The sequence below is a fragment of the Plecotus auritus genome (genome assembly GCF_963455305.1).
Source record: "Plecotus auritus genome assembly, chromosome: 9".
Classification (NCBI taxonomy): domain Eukaryota; kingdom Metazoa; phylum Chordata; class Mammalia; order Chiroptera; family Vespertilionidae; genus Plecotus; species Plecotus auritus.
The window spans coordinates 133,136,092-133,159,438 of record NC_137783.1 but is presented as its reverse complement, the minus strand read 5'-3'; the positions used below and the strand labels follow the sequence as shown (position 1 = coordinate 133,159,438).

At 34.7% G+C, this 23,347-nt stretch overlaps 1 protein-coding gene across 1 annotated transcript in view; it reads left to right on the top strand.

Annotated features, from left to right (window-relative positions):
• The window catches only part of LOC308233726 (doublecortin domain-containing protein 1-like), a gene marked incomplete at its 3' end in the record, with an annotated part of 168,387 nt that overhangs the window by 46,228 nt on the left and 98,812 nt on the right, over positions 1–23,347 (top strand). Inside the window, exon 6 of the mRNA XM_080640676.1 lies at positions 2,899–3,065. Within this exon, the coding sequence (XP_080496802.1) occupies positions 2,899–3,065 (167 nt within the window). The remainder of the gene's footprint in view (positions 1–2,898; positions 3,066–23,347) is intronic.

The window sequence follows — 23,347 nt, the reverse complement described above, 5'->3', positions numbered from 1 at the left end:
ACAGTAGTTTTACAAAATAGGGGTTAGCCTTCTCAATTATTCTTTCTAAACCATTGCTCTTATTTCTTGCAAATCCTTATGCAATCGTCTTCTGTCTTCTTTAACAGAAAGAATTTTTATGCTTTAGAAACAGAGAAAAGGAGAATTCTACATGAAAGGAAGAAAACCATTGGTTAAGAACACTCATGAGTCTTCTTTGGTATAGAATAATATGAATATCAATTAAAATGCTTAAAAATAATTCTTACCTTAAAAGCTATAGTTGGGGTTGAAAAGTCAAGTGAAGTTTTTAAATCAAATTTTCTATTATGTTTAATAACTATCCTGTTAGGCTTTTTTTATGGAGAGTTCCTTAAATGGTTAATACATTTTATTTTTTCAATTTTTTCAGTATATTAAGATTTATACTTCCTTTCTAAGTACTTAGGCGTATCATTTTCTTATGTTTTCTGTAACTTCCTAGTTAGTGGAAACATTGTTTGTTCTTGGAGTGTGCTTTGTCTTCCTTTTCAAGAAGATCATCAAAGTTACTAGTTTGCAGCTTCCAAAAAGAAAGAGCCTTCTAATCCCTAGTTCAGAGGCTAACCTTTATTAGCACTCTCGTGGTTATAATGAGGACCCTGCTTCCAGCCGGGAGATTCTGGAATACTGAACAGATTATTCAACAAGTTCAGAGCAGATTCTGAAGTCCCTTATAAAACCTGCTTGTGAATACTGCTTTCTTTGCTTTCCTCTTTCTGGTTTCCATAGTATTCCTAATTATATAAATCATGTGGAGCATGGGAGCTATTTCCCATCCAATATCAATTCTGACACAGTGTGCATTTTGATATAATTTGTGTGGTGTGTTTTTTTCTAAGCTGTATTCTTTTTCTTAAATTCTTATGGAGGTTTCGAACTCTGAAAAAAGCCGTTTTGTGTTAGAAGACCTCTGAATTTTTTCTTTGGAATCCCTTGGACTGACATAAAGAATTTGAAAGTTATTTTGTGACAAGCATAGATGAATAAGGCTAACAGGGTAGAGAAGCTGATAAAATTTTCTCAGGTTTAAATTCAAGATTAAATGTAGGATGTAAATTACTCAAGTTTATTATCTATTTCTTAATTGTTTAACTTAATTAACAGCTACTCATGTATGCCTTTCCATGCTCAAAACTGTGCTATGTTCAATGACTGTACCAATTAAAAGTATACAAATTAAAATCTAATAATACACAGTAATATATGAATGTGTAGCAGTTAACTAAAAGCACTGATAATTCTGAGGCTAGGTTTCTTTAGGAAAAATTGTAATCAAGATGGATTTATATTATACATTTTTGAAAGATTAAAGAGTTATGATCCTGAAAATAAGTTTCTCTTTTACTTTTTATTTCTAAATAATATATGTGATCTTTTATATTTTTAAAAAGTTTGAGGCGTTTGTTTTGATAAAATTTATAGGGAAATTCAGTTGCTCTAAGAGTATAATATGGTTTCAATATGTGGATTTTAGGAATTTATTGTTAGGCTGGGTAAGTGAATTTCATGCTCATATCTGAAGATGTCTAAATAGTCATTGGGTCATAATTTCCTTTTAACTTTATTTATAGTAGTTTTAGAAAAATCTTAAACTCTGTTTCCAATGTTCTGTTTAGTGTTGAATATATCAGAAAGAATTTAAATTGTACCTTGGTAGAGAGTTGCAGAACTTAGTGCCATCAAATGCAGATTTTTTCTAAGAGCAAAATTCAGCAGAATACCAGTAGCAAAGGCCATTTGCATAACTCAGTTGCTCAGCAGCTCAGCTGAACCTAATTGTAATTCAATTTCCAGATTGCTAGCTCAGCCTCTCTGCATAAAATATGCAACATATAACATAACCAATGGCATGGATCTGTCTTCTTTACTGATGATCCATTCAAATTCTTTTTGAGTAAAAACATGTATCAGAATAAGGAAGCCAAGCCATATAGTTAGTTATTTTATATGTTTATGTTGCATTAAATGTATACACCAGTAAAGTTCAAGTAAAAGAAAAAATATATGTGTATTTCTCTGTGTTCCCAAGTGTGCCTAAAATATATTTTTATTTCTTTATTTCTGCTTTTCTAGAGGGAAATTAAATCCTGAAAAATGTTATCTAGCTGCCATGTTATTTGACTATTTCACACTAGAAAGACTTCATAAGCTAATCGTGTGAAAAAGTGTATAAACATGTCTGTTATGTCCTTATGGATGTTGCAATACAGAGCCACAAGTAAATATCTTCTGTTTACAAAGCACATACTGGAATAGCTTTCCCAAATCTTTCACCAGCTTATATTCCCTAAACTTAAAAAGAAAAAAGTTTGATAAACTGCTTGCTTAAGAGTCTCCCTTTAGCTTTTAAACAGCCGTGCCTCCTTGTTTCATGGGTTATTTAAGCAATAGTAATGAAGAGTTGAGTAGGGTGGCTTATAAAGTTATGGATTATATTTTATGAATAATTTCCAGATGTGATGCTTTAGGGATATAGACTCCTCTACGGGAAGCTATACACAGAAACAACATGGATCTTACCATTTTATCAGGACAATGCAAGTAGATTTCAGCAAGGTTGGTTCCAACTCATCTGTGATAAATGAGAAGATAAGGCAATCAGTGCACACCATGACACTTGGTGCAGCTAGTTAGGCACACTTCAGAACTATTCAGGTGTGCTCACACGCTTATGAGTCTTGCATGGGGGGTGTCTCAATATAAGTACATCCTTCATGGTGGCCACTAGTTATGCAGGAATTGCCTCTCTAAGACTTAACCTAGGTCAGATATAAATAATAGATGTTAAGAGTTAGCTCTGCTATTGGGGCTATGTGTTCCAGGCAGTGTATTTCCGTCTGTTCAAAAGAATTTGTTTTCCCTTATTTTCTTGCATAGTTCCTCTGCTTGAAAAATGCTTGCAAAATTCCATCACACCTTTGCGGGGACCAGTTTGGGTCTCTAAGGGAGAAGGTTTCAGCCCCTCAGGAGCTAAGATATACATCCAAGGAGTTCTTTTGGCCTTGTACCAACGCTTAAAGTCTGCAAAACAATACTATAAACAGGTGAGTCATCCCTCTTTAAAAACTGCTTAATTCTGTGTTTTAAAATGTACTTGATTGTATAGAAGCAATGATTGGCATTGTGTCATAAAAGAACTGTGACATGTATTTTGTGAGCTCAGTGCCCGTTAGGGAGCCAAAATGCTTCTTCTGTAATCTCGAAGCCAGCAATAATGGGGCTAATTGTATCTGTCTTTTGGTATGGGATGTCATATGTCTCATCTTTTCTTGCTACATACTGTGCAAAGCAAAGGCAACTTCTTATGTGGAAATTCTATAGCCAGTTACTTTAAATAAGAAAATGAATAGCTCCTAAATCATTTGAAGGTTTAAATGTTCAGCCATTTTTTTTTTCTGGTATGCAATTGGAACTGCTGTTGTAGAAGTTGGGCTAAAATATAACTAACTGTATTCTGGAAAATAAAATTGTAAATTAACTTCTTGTCAAGAGTGACTTAACTCATTTATGCTTATTTAATTTGTATGTTTCTGAACCTGAAAGTATAGAAATAGAATTAATGTATTTGAATTAGGTTAAAGTAAATTTTCTCTAATTTCTAAATACCCATTCCATAATTGTGAGTGTGTATGAAGACTTTGATATCTTTTTAACTACTTACAGGGACTCCGACTTATTTCAAAGTAGAATTCATGTTGCAAAGCAGAATGATTGATGACATTTAAAAAATAAAAAATGGAGTTGCCATATTTTTAAAATCCTTTTTGCATTTAATCTTAAGTATACATTTTACCACATTAAATAAGAGCTAGGTTTTATATTTCTAACTGGGCTCATTTTCTCAGGTCACAGGCTGCTGAAAAATGAATATTTTGAAAGCATCATGCTATTATTCTCTGTGTACAGGGGGAGGGGAGGTGGGAATAAGATCCAGTCGCAGTGTTCACACAGCACCTCCTGCTGTCTGGTGGGGAAAAGAACAACTTGTATTGACTGGAGGAAATTCTTGAACTAAGGTATCCAGAACTAGCAAGAAACAGCTTCTCGTGAGAAACCTTTATTCTCAAAATTCAATTGGTTTGCCTGGTTAATAAATTTCAGTGAATCCATAAATGAGATGAATAATTATGATGGATAAGGCTATTTATTATAATAAATATGAAAAAGTAAAAAATCCAATCTTATTTTTAATACTTTGTTAAGCTGATATATATAAAAACTAGTGTAAAATATATTTGATTGTATTTAGATTAAATTACTTTAACTAAAGTATTATTTAACCTTTATTATACAATATTATAAAATGGACTTGACCAATTTAATTACAGTCACTTATTTGGTATTAAGTGGTTTGATTCCATTAATTAATTTAAAATTATTTAATGTTAAAGAAAACGAGGCCATCCTCCAATGCAAGGAAAGCACTGTTTACATCAAACCTAAAAAGAACTTAAACATTTTCTAAATTTTATTAAAAGTGAGTGTCAGATATTAAAAAAAAAAACAGCTCAGAAAGTACATATGCATGCTTTTTTCTTCCACTCTCCTCAATACTTAAAATTTAAATAGAGATAAACATTTTATGAGATTGAGAAGTTTTCTGTGTATTGTAAGAAAAGAAAATGCTTTAAGACTTGCTGTTTTGAATGTAAAGGTTTTATTACTCAAAATTGATGAAATATATTTATTAAAATAAATATTACATGTAAATATGAACAAAATTAACATTTTAGCACCTCTGAAATTGTCTACATTATCAACATTATGCCAAATTTAGAAATATTTAAAACCTTAGGTTCTTTGCCATTCATAAATAAACCTTTTTCTTTCACTAAGTTGTTATAACAAAGCTTTGCACTCAATAGTTTTAGTATGATATTTGTTTAAATTGTATTTTTAAATATAAAACTGGGGGAAAAGAAACAGATATCTGCATAGTATGCATTTCATGCACATTTCTATTTCTTTTAGATATTCTCAATTATATGTATTCTTGTATCTCTTTTCTTTTGTATTGTTATATTATGACTTACTTTCAAATTTTGCAGTTTAGAAAGGTCACTGTAGTAGGGCCATTATCAGATCACCAGTGGTGAAGTGTTAAGCCAGGCCACAGTTTTATTTGTCAGTGGACTTAGCAAATATTCCTCTCAGCATTAATGAACTTTATTTGAACTGCATTTACTTCATTTGACCTTAGGGACAGCCTTTTCTATTTAGCTTTATAGAAGATTGTGTTAAGGAATCCCCAGATAGAGAAAATGGAGATGGATGATGGTTCCGATTCCCTTAATGAATCTAAGCTTATAAATTTTAGGGTTATATGAACACTTAATATAATTTCCATTTATTCCACTTCTGAGATCATATATGAAAACAACAATATTGTTTTGCTAGGATTCTCTTAAAAGATAGTAGACTTTAAATTGCTGTTTTAGAATCAGGAAATTTCTGCTAAGTAAACTTATAGCTTTAAAAGAAAAGTCAGAACTACTGTATTTATGTTTATAAACTTAGTCATGTTTTAATATTTAACTTTAACTTGGCTATTATAGCATGCAACCGAGTTAAGCCCATTTGTGTGGTCTTAAATATATACGGATTCGTGTATATAAAATGCGATATATTTAGGACAGCATAAAGTCACTTACACATTTTCACATTTATTTTCTTAAAAGTGGAAACATCTTAGAAATTGCTCAGAGCTAAGCAGAATCTATGTAATTGGCAATTTTTGAAGTAGCATAAACGAGTTAATATAAAACGCAGTTAACACTTTCGGAGACAGGGCCTGCTCCATCTCATTAGCATTCTTGTTATGTAGTGGTGCTGTTGGTGGGGGTGTTGAAGTAGGAATGCCATTGTGTCGAGTTCCAGTGTTTGGGGACAAACACTGCTGTGGAAGGAACGTGTGAAAAGGCCACAGTCCTGTCAGTGAATGAGGAAGGCTGTGCTTTCTGTGTGCTTCAAGCAGGGAAGCTGTCATTCATAGGCCTAACACAGCTAAACAGAGGCCAAAACACAAGCCTGCACTACCTTTTAAAATGATATTAGTGATTTTTAAACATGATCTTCTTTATTTATGATCCTACATAGAGCTTTTAGTTGCTGTCAGTAAACAAAATATGTGTCAGTCTGTTCAGAAACACTGTAGAGATGCATAAAAGTCCATGGAACTGTGCCAGGAGGCTATATAAATAATGATTCGGAGTGGCTGATCTTTAGTACAAATGTGATTTTGGGGCAACATTCATTTCTGGGAATGTCTACCCAATTTTGATACTGCTTTGATTTTTTTTTTCTCCTGCAACCAACAAAATTCTTGGAGACTTTTGTGTAATGAATGCATAACACTCTTCTTTTAAAATACCAGTTTTTACAAGAGCTCATAAACATACATTCTAATCATTTAAAGTGTTTACAGAATAGCCTACCAGTTGTTTTAGATTGCATAGTAATTTCTGAAATTCACAGAAACAAAAGATAGCTAATTATAATATCATAACAACCACAATCTTAATTATGAAAACACCACACACACACACACACACACACACACACACACACACACACACACACACACGAAAACCATGGTCTCTGTGGTAGCTAAGACATGAAAAAACTTGAAGAGATTTTTAATCCTACTCCTAATTTTCAGCTCTTTGGAAAGATATAACCAACTTTGAAATTAAATTTTAGCTTGTTTGATTACGTAGTTAGACCCTCAAATATTTCTTACAATCTTAGGGCATTTTCTTAACTTTAGTATTGTATAGAAAAAAACCTGACAACTTCTATTTATATCCAAAGCTTCAGTTTTATTTTTATAATTTTAATTTAGAAATGTGAACCTGGGTTATTTGTAATAGATTATTACTTAATGAAGTTTGTTAAGTAGTTTAATTTTCTGCCTAACTGATTTAAGTTTTTGTGGTATATGGTCCTTTTTAAAATTAATTTAAGTAGTTTTTTTTTAATGCTATTATGCACTATTTCTAAATTCTCCATATTTGGTGCTTTGAGTTTAAAAATCTCAGATAGTAAATGTATTTCAAAATTAGGTTTCACTTTTAAAACTGTAACTGTACTGTAATTTTATAATTAGATGAAGAAATGACCATCCAACTTCAGCATATATTGATTTTGCAGTTTAAAATGGAAATGCACTTTATTATTACATGAAACTAATCTCTGCCAAAAATAAAAAAATTATAAATTAGTGTTAGTTCACTTTTAACTACACTTTTAGTAAATTTGATACTTAGATATCAAATCAATAATAAAATATAATTCTATTCACAATAGAATTACTATGCAGAATATGCTTGAATTACATTTAGTGCTAACAGAATTTGTTTATTGCAAATGTATTTTTTAAGGAATCTTAGTATTTTAATTGTCTATAAAAAAGTGTTGAAAGTTTGTCTTTTCAGATCATCTTTCAGTTTGTCTTGTGTCTTTGATCAATCAAAATCATCTATAGGTCTTTACATTACTGAAATAATAAGTATTTCTATTTCATATTTTATATATACTTTTTTTTTTCTAAAAACAAAAACTTTTTTCCAGGTTTATTGAGATATATAGTGATGACCTATAATGATGTGTGAGTTCAAGGTGTACAATGTAATGATTTGATATACATATATTGTAAAATTATTACCACAGTAGGATTAGTTAACAACTCTACCACATCTCAGGATTACTATTTTTTGTGGTGAGAATATTTGAGACACACTCTCTTAGCAACCTTCAAGTACGTAATACAGTACTTTGCTCTGCACTCGATCCCCATCTGTATGTACATTAAAATTTGGGCTTTTTTCTTGATTTACCCTTTCTGTCTCAATACCCCAAATATTTCAATTTTGAACTTCTTGATGTTCTTTGAAACCTTGGAACAAAATCGATAATATATAAATATAACTTACTATTAAAAACATTAAAGTTGTGTTGCAAATGTTTCAAAATGAAAACTGCTTCTGCAGGTTCTGAGGAGTAATTTTTTAGAATATTAGGTTGTTTTGTAGATCTGAGTCGTTCATTTTCCCCTGAAACCAAGCTGCATTCTAGTTACTTGAAGTATTTTAAGAACCTTAAACTTGTGTCTTTTTCTAAGTGTCATGCTTTGAGCAGGCCTAACATCAGTTAAATGAAGTGAAAATTGCATTCTTGTCTTGATAGAGATGAAAATGGATTTCTGGTCATGAAATAGATGTAGTTGTCACTTTTTAAAAAAGGTGTCAGCAGTTTGCTTCAGCGAGTAAGGTGCCAATTCAGTATGGCAGTAAACTTGTGATCTGAGCAATCAATAAAATGCTTCAATAACTTCTGCTTCATTACACTTATAATAAGAGGCTATAGATCTGTGGCACATAAAATGTTGATAAAGAGGCTATGTGGGGACCGACTGTGACAATTTTCTTGAAAGTACAGTAAGTGCAATATTGCCATCTAGAGTTTGTGCATAGGTAATTATTACAAAGGGGAAAAAACAATGAGACAAAACAAGAAATGATAATGAAATACTGTTTATTTTTCATTATTTATCCATGACACATTTATCTTTATGGAACATTTCATTTGACTTGTACTAAAATTTTTAAATTTGTATTTTTCTCTAATTTTTTAGGATTATACTAACAAATATCAATTATGTATCTCTGGCTCAAAATTGAACTTCTTGTCATGAAAACTATTTGCTAAATAAATCACTTTATAAAAAGATTGGACTTAAAATTTTTCCTTTTTTACATCATAAATAAGTTATGTAAAACAGGGAGCTTATTTACATTTCAGTTGGATATCTTTTAATTCAAAATATTACATTTGTTAACATTAAACAATCCTTCAAAAAATAAGAGCCAACTTACTTCTAAAATGGTATTTTAAAATAATTACTTAGTAAGTTAAACTTTTATAATGTGATTATAAATATTTTAATGAGTAAGTTCCATTTGGGGATTATCTAAGAATATGTTTTTATCCTTAAATAAACCCTTCTAATGAAAATTATTAAATTTTACAATATTTTGAATGAACTAGTATTGAAAATATCTTTTTATTTAATTTTAATTTTAATTTATTAATTGATTTTAGAGAGCGTGGAAGGGATAAGGGAGGGAGGGAGGAAGAGAGGGACAATGAGAAAGAGAAAGAGACAGTAAAAGAGAGAGAACATCTATTTGTTGTTCCACTTATTTATGCATTCATTGGTTGCTTCTTATATATGCCCTGACCAGGGATCACACCTGCAACCTTGGTGTATGGGAACAAGCTCTAACCAACTGAGTTACCCGGACAGGGCGGAAATTACATTTTTAAACTAAGCATTATTGAGCTCTTTCTTCCTCTGAACTTGTGACTGTAAATGCCAATTAATAAGAGAAAAAATTGTTTTAAATCTACATTTAAGTGTTTTATGAAACTTAATATAAAGTAAACTTAATATGGATATAGATGACTTAGTAAGAAAAGTTAACTAATCTGGAAAGGTTATTATTTTTATTTTTCCAAAATTTTCAACTCGAATAGATAGCTTTTATAAGTTTATAGACCTCAGCCTTCACATTTATATGAGAACAATAATTTTGCATTAATATATTAGAAATGCATTGTCCCCTATTATTATGCTATTTAGGTATTATCTGTCTCATATGTCTATGCATGGATGACTTCTATAATTGTAAAAAAAGGGAACAATTATAAAATTTATTTTCTTTTTTTGATTAAAGTTTTGTCTTCAAACATCCTAATAGTATATTATCTCTATGTATTAAGACAACTCTTTAACTAGATGAAGTGATCTTATATTTAAATTTTTAATCATACTGAGTAGAAAATGTTGCATTTTAAAGCCTCCAAGTAAATATAGAATTGTTCTGGTAAAGTAAGTGAAAGTAGACCTGACAAATTTTCTTTAAATTACTCAACCGCCTACAGGTATTGTTGCCTATGACTCTTTTGAAATGAGAATAAATTTTATAGAGTTACAGCAGCAAAGTGAAAGAGTGTGTTTGATAGATTCCCTGAACAATTTCAACACCCACAGGTATTATTTGTAAGAAAACAATCATGCCGAGTCTTCAGCTGGTTAGAGAGGGCATAGCATTCTATCTTCACCTGACATCCTATCTGTTCCGTCAACATCCTGGGCACCCTGCCTGCCACCCCCTCCTCCCAAAACAATAATGTTCACTGAGAGGTTTGTGTGAATGGACAAGAATATGAATGTTTTTCCCCCTTTCCCTTGAAGAACTGAAACAGTATTAAAGGGATATTCTTAGGGACTGGAAAACCAACTATCTTGAGGATTGACTCATATTTTCTAATTTTCTATTCAAATTGATCAATGTTGTCAGTGATTGTTAATTAAAATGTTTGACTATTAAGGCTGACTACTGATTGATGAAAGGGAGACTCCTAAGTGTAAATGTTTTTGGAATTGTTGCTTTGCTTTATTTTATTAAGAAACATATAGTGGTATCCTCTCACCTGTTGTTGATACCACTAGTTTGAATACATTAATCATAATAACAAATTGCTGATTTTTAAATAATTTAACTCATTTGCTTATATTTTATATATGTAACAAAAGATGGAAATGACATTATTATTCTCTTCAGTCAAATTTTCTTGAGTTAACTATATCAGAAAATCAATTCTACTTGATTGCCTAAAAAATAGTCAGCATCCTGTTATATTTTTAAAAGATTTCAAGTTTTTAAATAAAGCCAACAATGCATAGAAAAAGGATATGACAAGAGTCTATTTATCAACACTTACAGTGTATCACTGGAAAGTAAAAGTAGAAAGTTTCAGAGAAGAGAATGGTAGCAGAAATAACAAGTACTGGGAAGATCCTGGTCTGAATTCAGCCTTGGCAAGCCACAGTGGAGTTATATCTTCTAGAGTTACACTGTCCAATATACTATTCCATGTGGTTTTTAAATTTAAATTAATTATAATAAAATAAAATAAAAAATTTAGTTTTACTATCAATATTTGAAATACTCATTGAAAATTTTATTGGACAGTGCTATTCTAGAAGGAAGAAATTCAATCTAGAGACCATAGTTATACTTCTGGCATTGGATTCCATATTCTATGACTAACAAAATAACAAAGATTCTATTGACATGATCTGGGTTTAATTCAGTGATGACTAGGTAAGATATTCTAATCTTAACACACATACACACAAAATAAACACAAAAAATAGTGGCAAAATAACCAAACCCATATAGATCACAATCTATTTGCCATCTAACTACCAGGTTAACTGATTTAACCTTATCTTGTTTGGTGAGAAAAGATCCACCTCCCTGAAAAAAAAAAATTAGAGAACTAAAGAAGACCAACTCACATGATGAAGTGTTGAATGTGCTCAGTCTTTGTATTAACCAGGATTGAAGATACAGGAGAACAATGCAAGACCTTGCTCTTAGGAAGCTTACATTTTTTTTGAGATAAAACATACATATATAAAACTTAGGAAATATACTTTGCAGTATATAATTAGGTGCTAAAATATATAGTACAGTCCATGTTGTATGGGAACTTAAATAAAAGATTTAAAATAGAATGAAAGCATTTTACAGTTGAAACAAACTTTAGAGGCCATCTAATCCAGTCCTCTAATTTTATAGATAATATAATAACAACAATAATAATACTTACCTCATTGGGTTGTTGTGAGGATTAAATAGTTAATGTGTATAAAACTCAACACAGTATCTGGGACATAGTAAGTAGTCTGTAACTATTAGCTTTCTTCTCCTCCTCCTTCTCCTCCTCCTTCACCTTCTCCTCCTCCTTCTCCTTCACCTTCTCCTCCTCCTCTTCCTTCTCCTTCTCCTTCTCCTTCTCCTTCTCCTTCTCCTTCTCCTTCTCCTTCTCCTTCTCCTTCTCCTCCTTCTCCTTCTCCTTCTCCTTCTCCTTCTCCTTCTCCTTCTCCTTCTCCTTCTCCTTTTCCTTCTCCTTCTCCTTCTCCTTCTCCTTCTCCTTCTCCATCTTTATAATTATTTCTCAGCTTTATTGAGATATAATTGACAAAATTGTGATATTTAAAATATACATCATGGTGATTTGATATACATATACAATGTGAAAGGATTCCCACCATCTGATTAATTAGCATACATCATCATGTGAGAATACTAAAGTTCTCTCCTTTTAGCAAGTTTCAATTATATGGTAGAGTGTTATCAACTATAGTCATCATGTTTTATATTAGAGTCCCAGACCTTATTCATCTTACGGCTGAAAGTTTCTATCCTCTTCATTTTGTTTTAAGTGTTTATATAGCTAGCTTCTCCACTTGTATATGTAGTTGCTCTAGGATGTATGACATACATATTTAACTTTTCATAGCCTATCTTTGAATAATACTTATTACTTTATTATAATCTAAGAAATTTATGCCAATATATTTCCATTTATCCCTTCTGTTCTTTGTGCTACTACTATCATATAATTATCTTGAATATTTCATTGTTTTAAAATAAAGAGAAATAAGAAAGATATTTCTATTCTACATAGAAGAATGGGAAACACAAGTTAGAAAACAGTATGGTGTGATTATTGGAAAGTGGTGAGATGATGTAAGAAGAGATTCTAGTATTAAGAAATGAGGAGAAATGAGTTTCAACTGTTGAATCTTGATGATAGGAGACCTATGAAACCAAGAATGTACATGGAAAGGTAGTGTTTAAACTTAGAATATAATTTCCTCTTACATTTGAAATTCTAAATGCCTTCATTCCAGGTGAATTGTAGTAGCTGCAGCTTTCTTCTCTAACAGCTCCTATGGAATTGGAGGTGATTTGTTCCCTAGTTCAGCCTAATAGTTATCACAGGAACAATAAAAATTAACAAAACAGAGAAAAAGAACTGAAAAAGAAATCTGCAGACTAAAATATATTTAATGAGCCCAGAAAAAGAGGTGAGAAAGTTATAAACAGAAAAGGTTTTTTTAAGAAATAAAGGCCAAAAATTTGATAAATATTAGAACCCAACAGATCCAAGAAGCTCAACAAATCCCAAGCAGATAAAGCCTCCCCTCCCCAATAAAACCACAAAGGATGAATCACAATCAAATTGTAAAAATGGTGATAATATAACATCTGATAAGCAGTAGAAAGAAACCTTATAACATCAAGAGAAACTCAGATAAGAATGATATCCAATGTCACACCAAAAACTTGTATAGCCAAAAGACAGTATGGAAGTTCTTAAAAAAGAAATTAAAGATAGAACTACTATATAATCTAGCAATTCCATTTCTGGGTATTTATCCAAAGAAAATGAAAACACTAACTTGAAGAGATATATGAATCACCATGTTTATTACAGCATTTACAACAGCTAATTTATAGAAGTAATCTAAGTGTCCATAGATAAATGAATGGATAAAGAAATTGTGGCATGTATATTATATTTACATCCTATCTAATGAAAGAGTAATATGCAAATTGACTATACCTCCACTACACCCACAAGCCACACCCACCAGCCACACCCACCACCAAGTCAGGAACAAATATGCAAATAAACCCAACCAAGATGGCTTCAGCCACAGAGAGCAGGAGGGAGGCTTGGGTTTTCTTGGCAATGGAGGAAGCCAAGCTTTCCACCTGCCCTTGCTGGCCCAGGCCTCCACTCAATGCTACAAAGTTTCAATTATAGAAGATAAATAAAGCCCAACAGAAATGGTGGCAGCCATGGAGCTGGAGAGAGCAGGGGGCTAGGGTTGCCCGCGGCGATGGAGGAAGCCAAGCTTCTGCAGCCCTGGCCTGCTTTGGCCTCCACTTAAGGCTACAAAGTTTTAATTATAGAAGATACATAAATCCCAACAGAAATGGCTGCCGCCACGGAGCGAGCAGAAGGCTTGGCTTCACTCCAGGATACAAAGTTTTAATTGTAGAAGATAAATAAATCCCAGATCCCGGGGCCTCTGCTTGGGTTGCCGGGGGGCATGGCCGGCCTTCAAACCACCACAGGCCCCTCGCCCAGGCCACGCCACACCCCAAGGGAACCCCCACCCTGATCTGGGACACCCTTCAGGGCAAACCAGCTGGCCCCCACCCATGCACCAGGCCTCTATCCTATCTAATAAAAGAGTAATATGCAAATTGACTATCACTCCAACACACAAGATGGCTGCCCCCATGTGGACACAAGATGGCCACCACAAGATGGCCTGCAGGGGAGGGCAGGTGGGAGGGACCAGGCCTGTAAGGGAGGGCAGTTGGGGGCAATCAAGCCTGCTGGGGAGGGCAGTAAGGGGTGACCCGGCTGGCAGAGGGGGGAAATTGGGGGTGACTGGGTCTGCAGGGAAGGGCAGTTGGGGGGGACCCAGGCCTGCAGGGGAGAGCAGTTGGGGGGTACCAGGCCTGCAGGGGAGGGCAGTTAGGGGTGACCAGGCCTGCAGGGTAAGGCAGTTAGGGGCAAACAGGCTGGCAGGGGAGCAGTTAGGCATCAATCAGGCTGGCAGGGGAGTGGTTAGGGGCAATCAGGAAGGCAAGCAGGCAAGCAGTTGGGAACCAGCAGTCCTGGATTGTGGGATCGGGCCTAAACAGGCAGTCGGACATCCCTCGAGGGGTCCCAGATTGGAGAGGGTGCAAGCTGGGCTGAGGGACCCCCCCCTCCGTGCACGAATTTTGTGCACCGGGCCTCTAGTTTATGTATAATACACATACAATGGAATACTACCCAGCCATAAAAAGGATGAAATCTTGCCATTTGTGACAACATAGATGGACCTTGCAGTTATAATGCTAAATGAAATAAGTCAGACAAAGACAAATACCATATATTCTTTCTGTATGTGGAATCTATAGAAACAAAACAAGCTTATGCATGTGAGTTGGTGAGTGCAAGTTGGTGAGTGCAAGAGATGAGGGCGGGGAGTGGAGGGTGGGAGAAATGGATGAACTGTTGTTGTTTTTTTTAGTTTAAATAAATTAAATAAAGAAATTTGCAATATAAAACATTTTTTTCAAACTTGGGAAGAAAGTGTTAATATAAAAATAGTTTTATCAAGAACAACTATGAGACTACTAATATCCATTAGGAACTAATTCCTAGATAAATATTACCCATTATGTGTTTTAGAGACTCTTCCAAATGTTTAAGCAATTATACATAAGAACCTTTATTGGGTACTTTATCTGTGGCATGAATTTTGTATGAACAATGTCATTTATGTCAAGGAAATAAAATCATTTTCACTTTTGATTTTGACATGGATTTCTTAGCGTATAAGAATATTGGTATCAAGTCTTCACCCTTTCTGTTCACTTAAAGGTCATGGCAAATCTTCAGAGCCATTTTCCTTTCTTTGGCCAAGTCAGTATTCTATATACTGCTTAAGAATATGGGTGCTGGAGTTGGAGTGCCTGGATGCGAGTCCAAGCTCTACTGTTTTACCAGTTCTTTGGCTCTGGGCAAGTTCGTTAACCCCGGTTTTTCAGTTTCCTCATCTATAAAATGGGGATCATAATAGGGTAGTTGTAAGATAATACTTGTAAACACTTAAAATGAGGTAATAACTAAAAATGGTACTATCTATATGTGCTTAGAACAGTGCCTGGCACATAGAAAATACTGAATAAATGTCAGCTGCTATTATTATTGTATCATCTCTTTTCTCAGATTCTTTATTGAGCAATAGTGCCTTGTTCTTAGCTGGCACTTGTTGATAAAGCAGTGAAAACGTGAAAACTCTTGTTCACATTTTCTCTTAGAATAAGTCTGATTCTTTAGATAAATTTAACTCTTTAGTCACCTTTCTCTCAGTGATCTATTTCGATGCATTCAGTATACCTTCAGCACTCTCTTAAGTGGTTTCCAAGCTTGAACGTCAGAATCACATAGGTTTCACCACTGCCCTATTCATATTTATCCACTCTGGGACAGGAGGAGTTTAGCTTATTAAAAATGTTCTAAAGACTGTTTTGATACTCAGCTAATCTGAAGTGTCATAAGAGTCTTCTGTATTTTCTTGAAATTGTTTTGAGGTTAGTTTAAAAAATATTTTAAACACAACTTTATCCCCTCTACCATCTTTCAACAGGTTATGTATTCTTTTGCAGATTTAATTTCACATACAAATAATTTTTTAATCTAAATTAATGCTAAAATTTTTTTTCCTGTATTTTTTTTTTCACGCTAAAGCAATTGTTTCTATGTGGGCTGTGTGTGTGTGTGTGTGTGTGTGTGTGTGTGTGTGTGTGTGTGTGTTTGGCGGGGGGGGGGGGAGAGAGGTTTTTTAGCACCACATCAGGCCTTGGGGATGGCCAGCTGTTGGAGCACTGTGGCTCCAGTTTAAAGCTTGTGTAGACTTGCTTATGATCACTCCTTCCCTGCTTCTTCTAACCATGCACGAGAATCAGCCTCACTACTTTAAAGTGGCAACTCACCTGCTCAGAAAACTGCCCATTCAATTTCAGCAATATTATCTATCTACCAAGCAAATTCTACTGAAAATCAGGACCCTGCCATAGAATTGGCAAGTTGTCCAGGTTTGGTGCACAACCCATATACCAAATGATGGGAGTGGGGCGGGGAGGATGAGGTGGAAAACTTTAAGTTAAAAGTCAGGTTATAGGTTTGAAATACTTCTGAAAATGTTATTCAAAGTTATACGCTGAATTTTCAATCCTTTCCAACCTCTCATCTGTTACATCTTATTGTGACCGTTTTTTTTTTCCTTTTGTAACAGTACTAGAGGCCTGGTGCATGGATTCATGCACTGGTGGGGGTCCCTCAGCCTGGCCTGCAGGGATCTGGCCAAAACCAGCTCTCGGACATCCACCAAGGGGCCCGGGTTGCGAGAGGATTGTTCTCCCGTGACACACCCTGGAATCGGGCTCCCTCCTCTCTGGTTCCAGGTGCGTCACCTGAGAACCGCAGCTGCCAAGTCACTGCTGCCCCCTGGTGGTCAGTGCACATCATAGCTACCAGTCGAATGGTCGAACGGTTGGATCGTCACTTAGGCTTTTATATACACTGAGTGGCCAGATTATTATGACCACCCCATCAGTACTTCTTTGGGCCACCTTTTGCCTTCAATACTGCGGTCATTCTTCTTGGCATTGACTCCACGAGATGTTGAAAGGTGATGCGAGGAATCTGACACCATGCCTGATGAATAGCACTGTCCAGTTCTGTGAGATTTGATGGTTGTGGAACAAGCTGCCTGATGGGTCTTTTAACTTCGTCCCACAAATCAGTGGTTGGCAAACCGCGGCTCGCGAGCCACATGTGGCTTGCGAGTCGTGGTTTGCTGCTCTGTTGACTAATGAGTTTGCCGACCACTGACCTAAGCATTTAAAAGAGGAACACTGTGGCTCAGTAGTTGAACTTCGACCTATGAACTAGGACAGTGGTTGGAAAACTCATTAGTCAACAGAGCAGCAAACCGCGGCTCAAAAGCCGCATGTGGCTCGCGAGCCACAGTTTGCCGACCGCTGCCACAAATGCTCAATTGGATTGCGATCTGGTGATTGTGTGGGCCACCTAAGCAAGGTAAAGTCTCCCTCATGTTCTTAAAACCACTCCTTTACAATACAAGCACCGTGGCATGGCACATTGTCTTGTTGGAAGAAACCATCTCCATTGGGATACGCCATCAACATGATAGGATGAACTTGATCAGCAACGATACTGTTGTGCTATTTAGACTTTGTTCCACATGAATTAAAGGGCCCAAATCATGCCAGGAAAACATGCCCCAAACCATAACACTGCCCCCACCAGCTTGAACGGGTTGTACTCATGCATGTGGGGTGCATGCTTTCATGCTGTTTCCATGAAACTCTCACTCTGCCATATGCATGATGCAACTGGAAACGTGATTCATCGGACCACATGACTTTTTTCCAATGATCGACTGTCCAATGCTTGTCTTCCTGTGCGAATTGGAGACGCTTTATCTTGGTAACTGCAGTCAGCAAAGGTGTTCGAACAGGCCTTCGGCTTCCTTATCCCATACAATGCAGTGTACGGCTAATTTGCCTACAAACGTCAGGTGGTCATAATAATCTGGCCACTCAGTGTATATCAGTATAGATATTTATGGTGATATCATAAAATATAGAATTTAGTTCTTGAAGCTCTCTGCAAATGTCATTGGACACTGGACAGTAAATGTAGCCCAAATAACCTGATGTCAGAAAATATAAAAATCAAGGCAACATTCTAATGACAATAGCTTTTAAAAAAGTGATGTCTGAGGAAAATAGTATTTTGCTACATTTAGGTAGTGACTGGAAATTAGAAACAGAGAGAATAGGACTTAAAAAGGAAGTAATTCCTTTGAGCTTTTTTTCTTTAAACATTTCTTCTTAGATATTAAGAGAAAAGCTTTTGGGGTGAACAATAACAATGGTTCTTATATATATATATATTTTTTTTTTACCAATGTGCATATCAATTGCGTTAATTTCCTGGTGTTTTGGCTTTCATGAGAACTTTACTGTACATTAGAAATGCTTTCTCTTCCTATGTCCTCATTAATTAAAAAATTATCTTTTTATAATCAAACCTGTATATTTTCTGCTTTGGCAATATTTATATCATGATTTTTTTTCTAAGTAAAATACTAAGAGACAAAAATGCAGTATGAAAACTTTCTCCATTTAGTGGGAACATATTTTAGAGATTTAATTTACCGCATCTTGTATTAAATATATTTAATTTCACATACAAATAATTTTTTAATCTAAATTAATGCTAAAAATTTTTTCCTGTATTTTTTTTTCACGCTAAAGCACTTGTTTCTAATGTGGGCTCTGTGTGTGTGTGTGTGTGTGTGTGTGTGTGTGTGTGTGTGTTTGGCGGGGGGTGGAGAGAGGTTTTTTAGCACCACGTCAGGCTTTGGGGCTGGCCAGCTGTTGGAGCACCGTGCTCCAGTTTAAAGCTTGTGTAGACTTGCTTATGATCACTCCTTCCCTGCTTCTTCAAACCATGCACGAGAATCATCGTGTAATGCTTATATTTCTTCTGCATCTTGTAATGCTTATATTTCTTCAAAATATATAACATAGATTTTGAAATAATGGTCTATTGATAAATACAGGTTGAACACCCAGTCTTTGCAAGTCGACATGGGTAGCTTCGTCAAACCACAGATAAGATTGTGTGACAGTTTTCTCCCAGAACATTACTGCCTATTTTCCCTAGGTTTGTGAAATTAACAAGGTCCACTACGAATGAAAAAGACTTGCTCTAAGGAGATTTGTCGCCTTAATTTTTAGGCAGAGAAGTGGCTGACAAGCTTAAAATGGCAGCTAAAATAAAAACCAAAACATTTTGGCTAATGGGACTTTGTGAGTACACATACCCAACACACACATATATGTTATGCATATATATTTTATCTATACATACAAAATCACATATCATGATCTCTAGAACAAAAATTTATATTTTAGTTGTTTGGACATGCTTGAATTTCCTTTAGACAAATTTAGTCTTCAGTTGTTCACTATTTTATGTCTCATCACCAAAGTTTCTTACAGTTAAAATATTAACCATTGTTCCAGGATTTTCACCCTGGAAAATCCATGGGCAAATGACCTTATTCTGTAGTAGTCTGGGGGATTATATATGCACACATTTCCAATTATGGAGACATATCGTTTGTAACTGTAAAACAGAATCAAGGCCCATGTGGTAACCTGGTCACCTGTTTTCATGAAAACAGCTCTTCTTTATCACAGTTAATTTATATTTTTCATTTAATTTTTAAATGTAGGAGTCGTTCCATAAATGAATAAATGATCTTCTATAAAATTGCAGAAATTTGTAAAACATAAAATGAAAATCTCCCAACCAAAACCACCCCCCAAAGATAACTGCTATTAATAACATTTACTAGGCATATTATATAAATACATATATCTACATATACATATACACACAAAAATAGAAATTCTATACACTTTTCTTTTTGTATTGTTTAAAGTGTTACATATGTCTCCTTCCGCACCCCCTCCAGCCACTCCCACACCTGAGGGTAAGCCCCCACCGCCCCAGTGTCTGTGTCCATTAGTCATGTTAATATGCATGCATACAAGTCCTTTGGTTGATCTCTAACCACCCCCCTCCCCTGCCATATGTCTCTGGATCTATTTTTGTTTATCAGTTTATGTTGATCATTATATGCCACGTATGAGTGAGATCATGTGGTATTTATATTTCTCCGACCGGCTTATTTCGCTTAGCATAATGCTCTCCAGTTCCATCCATGCTGTTGCAAATGGTAAAAGTTCCTTCTTTTTTATAGCGGTGTAGTATTCCATTGTGTAGATGTACCACAGTTGTTGTGTTGTTTTTTTTTAATATATTTTACTGATTTTTCACAGAAAGGAAGGGAGAGGGATAGAAGGTTAGAAACATCAATGAGAGAGAAATATCAATCAGCTGCCTCCTGCACACCCCCTACTGGGAATGTGCCCGCAACCAAGGTACATGCCCTTGACCAGAATTGAACCTGGGACCCTTGAGTCCTCAGGCCAACGCTCTATCCACTGAGCCAAACTGGATAGGGTGATATACCACAGTTTTTTAATCCACTCATCTGCTGTGGGCACTTAGGCTGTTTCCAAATCTTAGCTATTGTACACTTCTCTTTTTTGACAAATACTATTCTGTAATTTGTTTTACTATTCACTATACCATGGATCTATTTCCACATCACTACAGAGAGACCACTTTTCTTTCTTCTTTTTAAAATATGTTTTTATTGACTTCAGAGAGAGGAAGGGAGGAGAGAAGTAAACATCGATGAGAGAGAAATATCCATCAGCTGCCTCCTGTACGCCCCTACTGGGGATTAAACGCACACTGGGGCGTGTGCCCTGACTGGTAATCAAACCAACAACAATATCCTGGTGCATGGGCTGAAGCTCAACCAACTGAGCCACACCAGCTGGGCTAGACCACTTTTCATGGCTATATGCATTCCACTGTGTTAGGCTTTGAGGATCTAACTACTCTTTTAGATGTTGATAAATGGATAAATGAATACCTTGATAAATAGAATCAGAATTATTGGAAGAAATAATACCCACATTTAGTTTTATGCCAACATTGCCTATTAGCTCAACAAGAAGTTTGAACCTATTTTCATTGTATCCAAAGATGTATTAATGTTCCATTTCCCTGCATCTTTACTTTTATTAACCTGTGCTAGCCTCATAGATTAAAAAGTAAACTCATTTTAAAACATCTGTAGACTGATTGTTAGTGAAGTTAAATATATTTCTGTTTATTGGTCACTTGTATTTCTTTTATAATTCATCTCTTCATAATTTTGCCCATTAGCTATGTTCATCTTCTCTTAGTTGTGAACATTCTTCGTAGGTTAAGTGTTTTTAAATGATCTGTCATAAAAATGTAATACATTTCTTCCTAAATTTGTCATTAAAATTTTCTAGTGTCTTTGACATATAGTAATTAAATTTTTATTTAATCAGCTTTGTCACTTTTAAAAAAATAGCTTCTTAGTTTTGTATCACGCTAAGCAGAAATTTCACTTTCTAGGAGTATAAGAATAATTTCCCCTAGTACTTTCATTTTTTACCTTTAAATCTTTAATTATTTGTAATTTATTTTTGTAATAAAATTAATTTATTTATGCTATAGAACTTTTAAAGTTATTAACTGTCATTACTTTTTTATTTTATTTGTGTTATAGAAAATTTAAAAACATTAATTAACAGATTAGTTCATAAATTAATTATCCTGAAAGTTTAAGTATTCCATAACACCTTAGACTGAATTTTAACTGTGACTAAATATAGATTCTACATTATGAATTTCTGTAGAAGAAAATACAAAAGGGAAAATCATTGATAGCTTGTATGCAGGAAGCCTTCAAAATATTGAATGCAGTTATTCCATTCAGATTTTTTCTGATTAGAGAACAAAGTATTTAACTCATCTAATCTTTTAAAAAATTCTTTATTGTTGTATTACATATATCCTCTTTTTCCCCCATTGTCCTCTCCCAGCTTACCCCCACCCCCAGCTCCAGCCTTTACCCTCCCCCCATTGTCTGTATCCATTGGTTATGCTTATATGCATATAAGCTCTTTAGTTGATCTCTTACCCCACCCACCCCCACCCACCCTGCCTTCCCTCTGAGATTTGATGGTCTGTTTGATGATCCTGTGTCTCTGGATCTATTTTTGTTCATCAGTTTATGTTGTTCATTATATTCCACAAATGAGTGAGATCATGTGATACTTATCTTTCTCTGACTGGCTTATTTTACTTAGCATAATGCTCTCCAGGCCCATCCATGCTATTGCAAATGGTAAGAGTTCTTTCTTTTTTATAGCAGTGTAGTATTCCATTGTGTAGATGTAGCACAGGTTTTTAATCCACTCATCCATCTGCTGATGGGTACTTAGGTTGTTTCCAAATCTTAGCTAATGTAAATTGTGCTGCTATGAGCATAAGGGTGCATATGTTCTTTCTGATTGATGTTTCTGATTTTTTTTTATACATTCCTAGAAGTGGGGTTATTGGGTCAAATGGGAGTTCCACTTTCAATTTTTTGAGGAAACTCCATACTCTTTTCCACAGAGGCTGGACCAGTCTGCATTCCCACCAGCAGTGTACAAGGGTTTTAAACTCATCTAATCTTGATCTAAGAAGCATGTTTTATTCATCTGATATTGGAATTTACTTTCAAATCTTAAAGCCTCACAAATTAAAACAGTGGCAGTAGGATGGGGAAATAGGGCAACTAATTAAAAACCAATTTAGGTAGTAGCCAGTGGATAGTAGCCACTGGTTCCAGGGACCCGATTGTGTGCATATAGATATTTTTGTGGATAAATATAGATGATCCTAAATAAATAGAAGAATGAGTAAACACTAGTCTAGCCAGATGGGACATATATTCTTTATCATAATAAATTATTACACTTTGGTAGACGTTTATTGTTATGACAGTTTGAATAATGCCTTGTGAGAAATACAGAATCTTGAGTATGTGAGGGCAATCTAGCCCTGAACCCCAAGCTCAGTCTATTTTGTGTGTGGCTCATGGTCAAACCATGTTTGAAATTTTTGACACTGTCATACACTATGGAGGCAGATTCAAAATTTACATTTACTGTATTTCCTTGCCTATATCAAAATGAAGCAAACTTGAAATCTAAAAATCATTTATTTAAAACCATATAACATTTATACTTTATGGTGCACAAGAAGGAAAAAAAGTCCTGAGAAGCATAAAAAAGATGTGCTAGCTCTGACACATCCCATCTCAGGACGCTGAGTTGCAGTCTTTTAAGGGTTTAAAATGAAT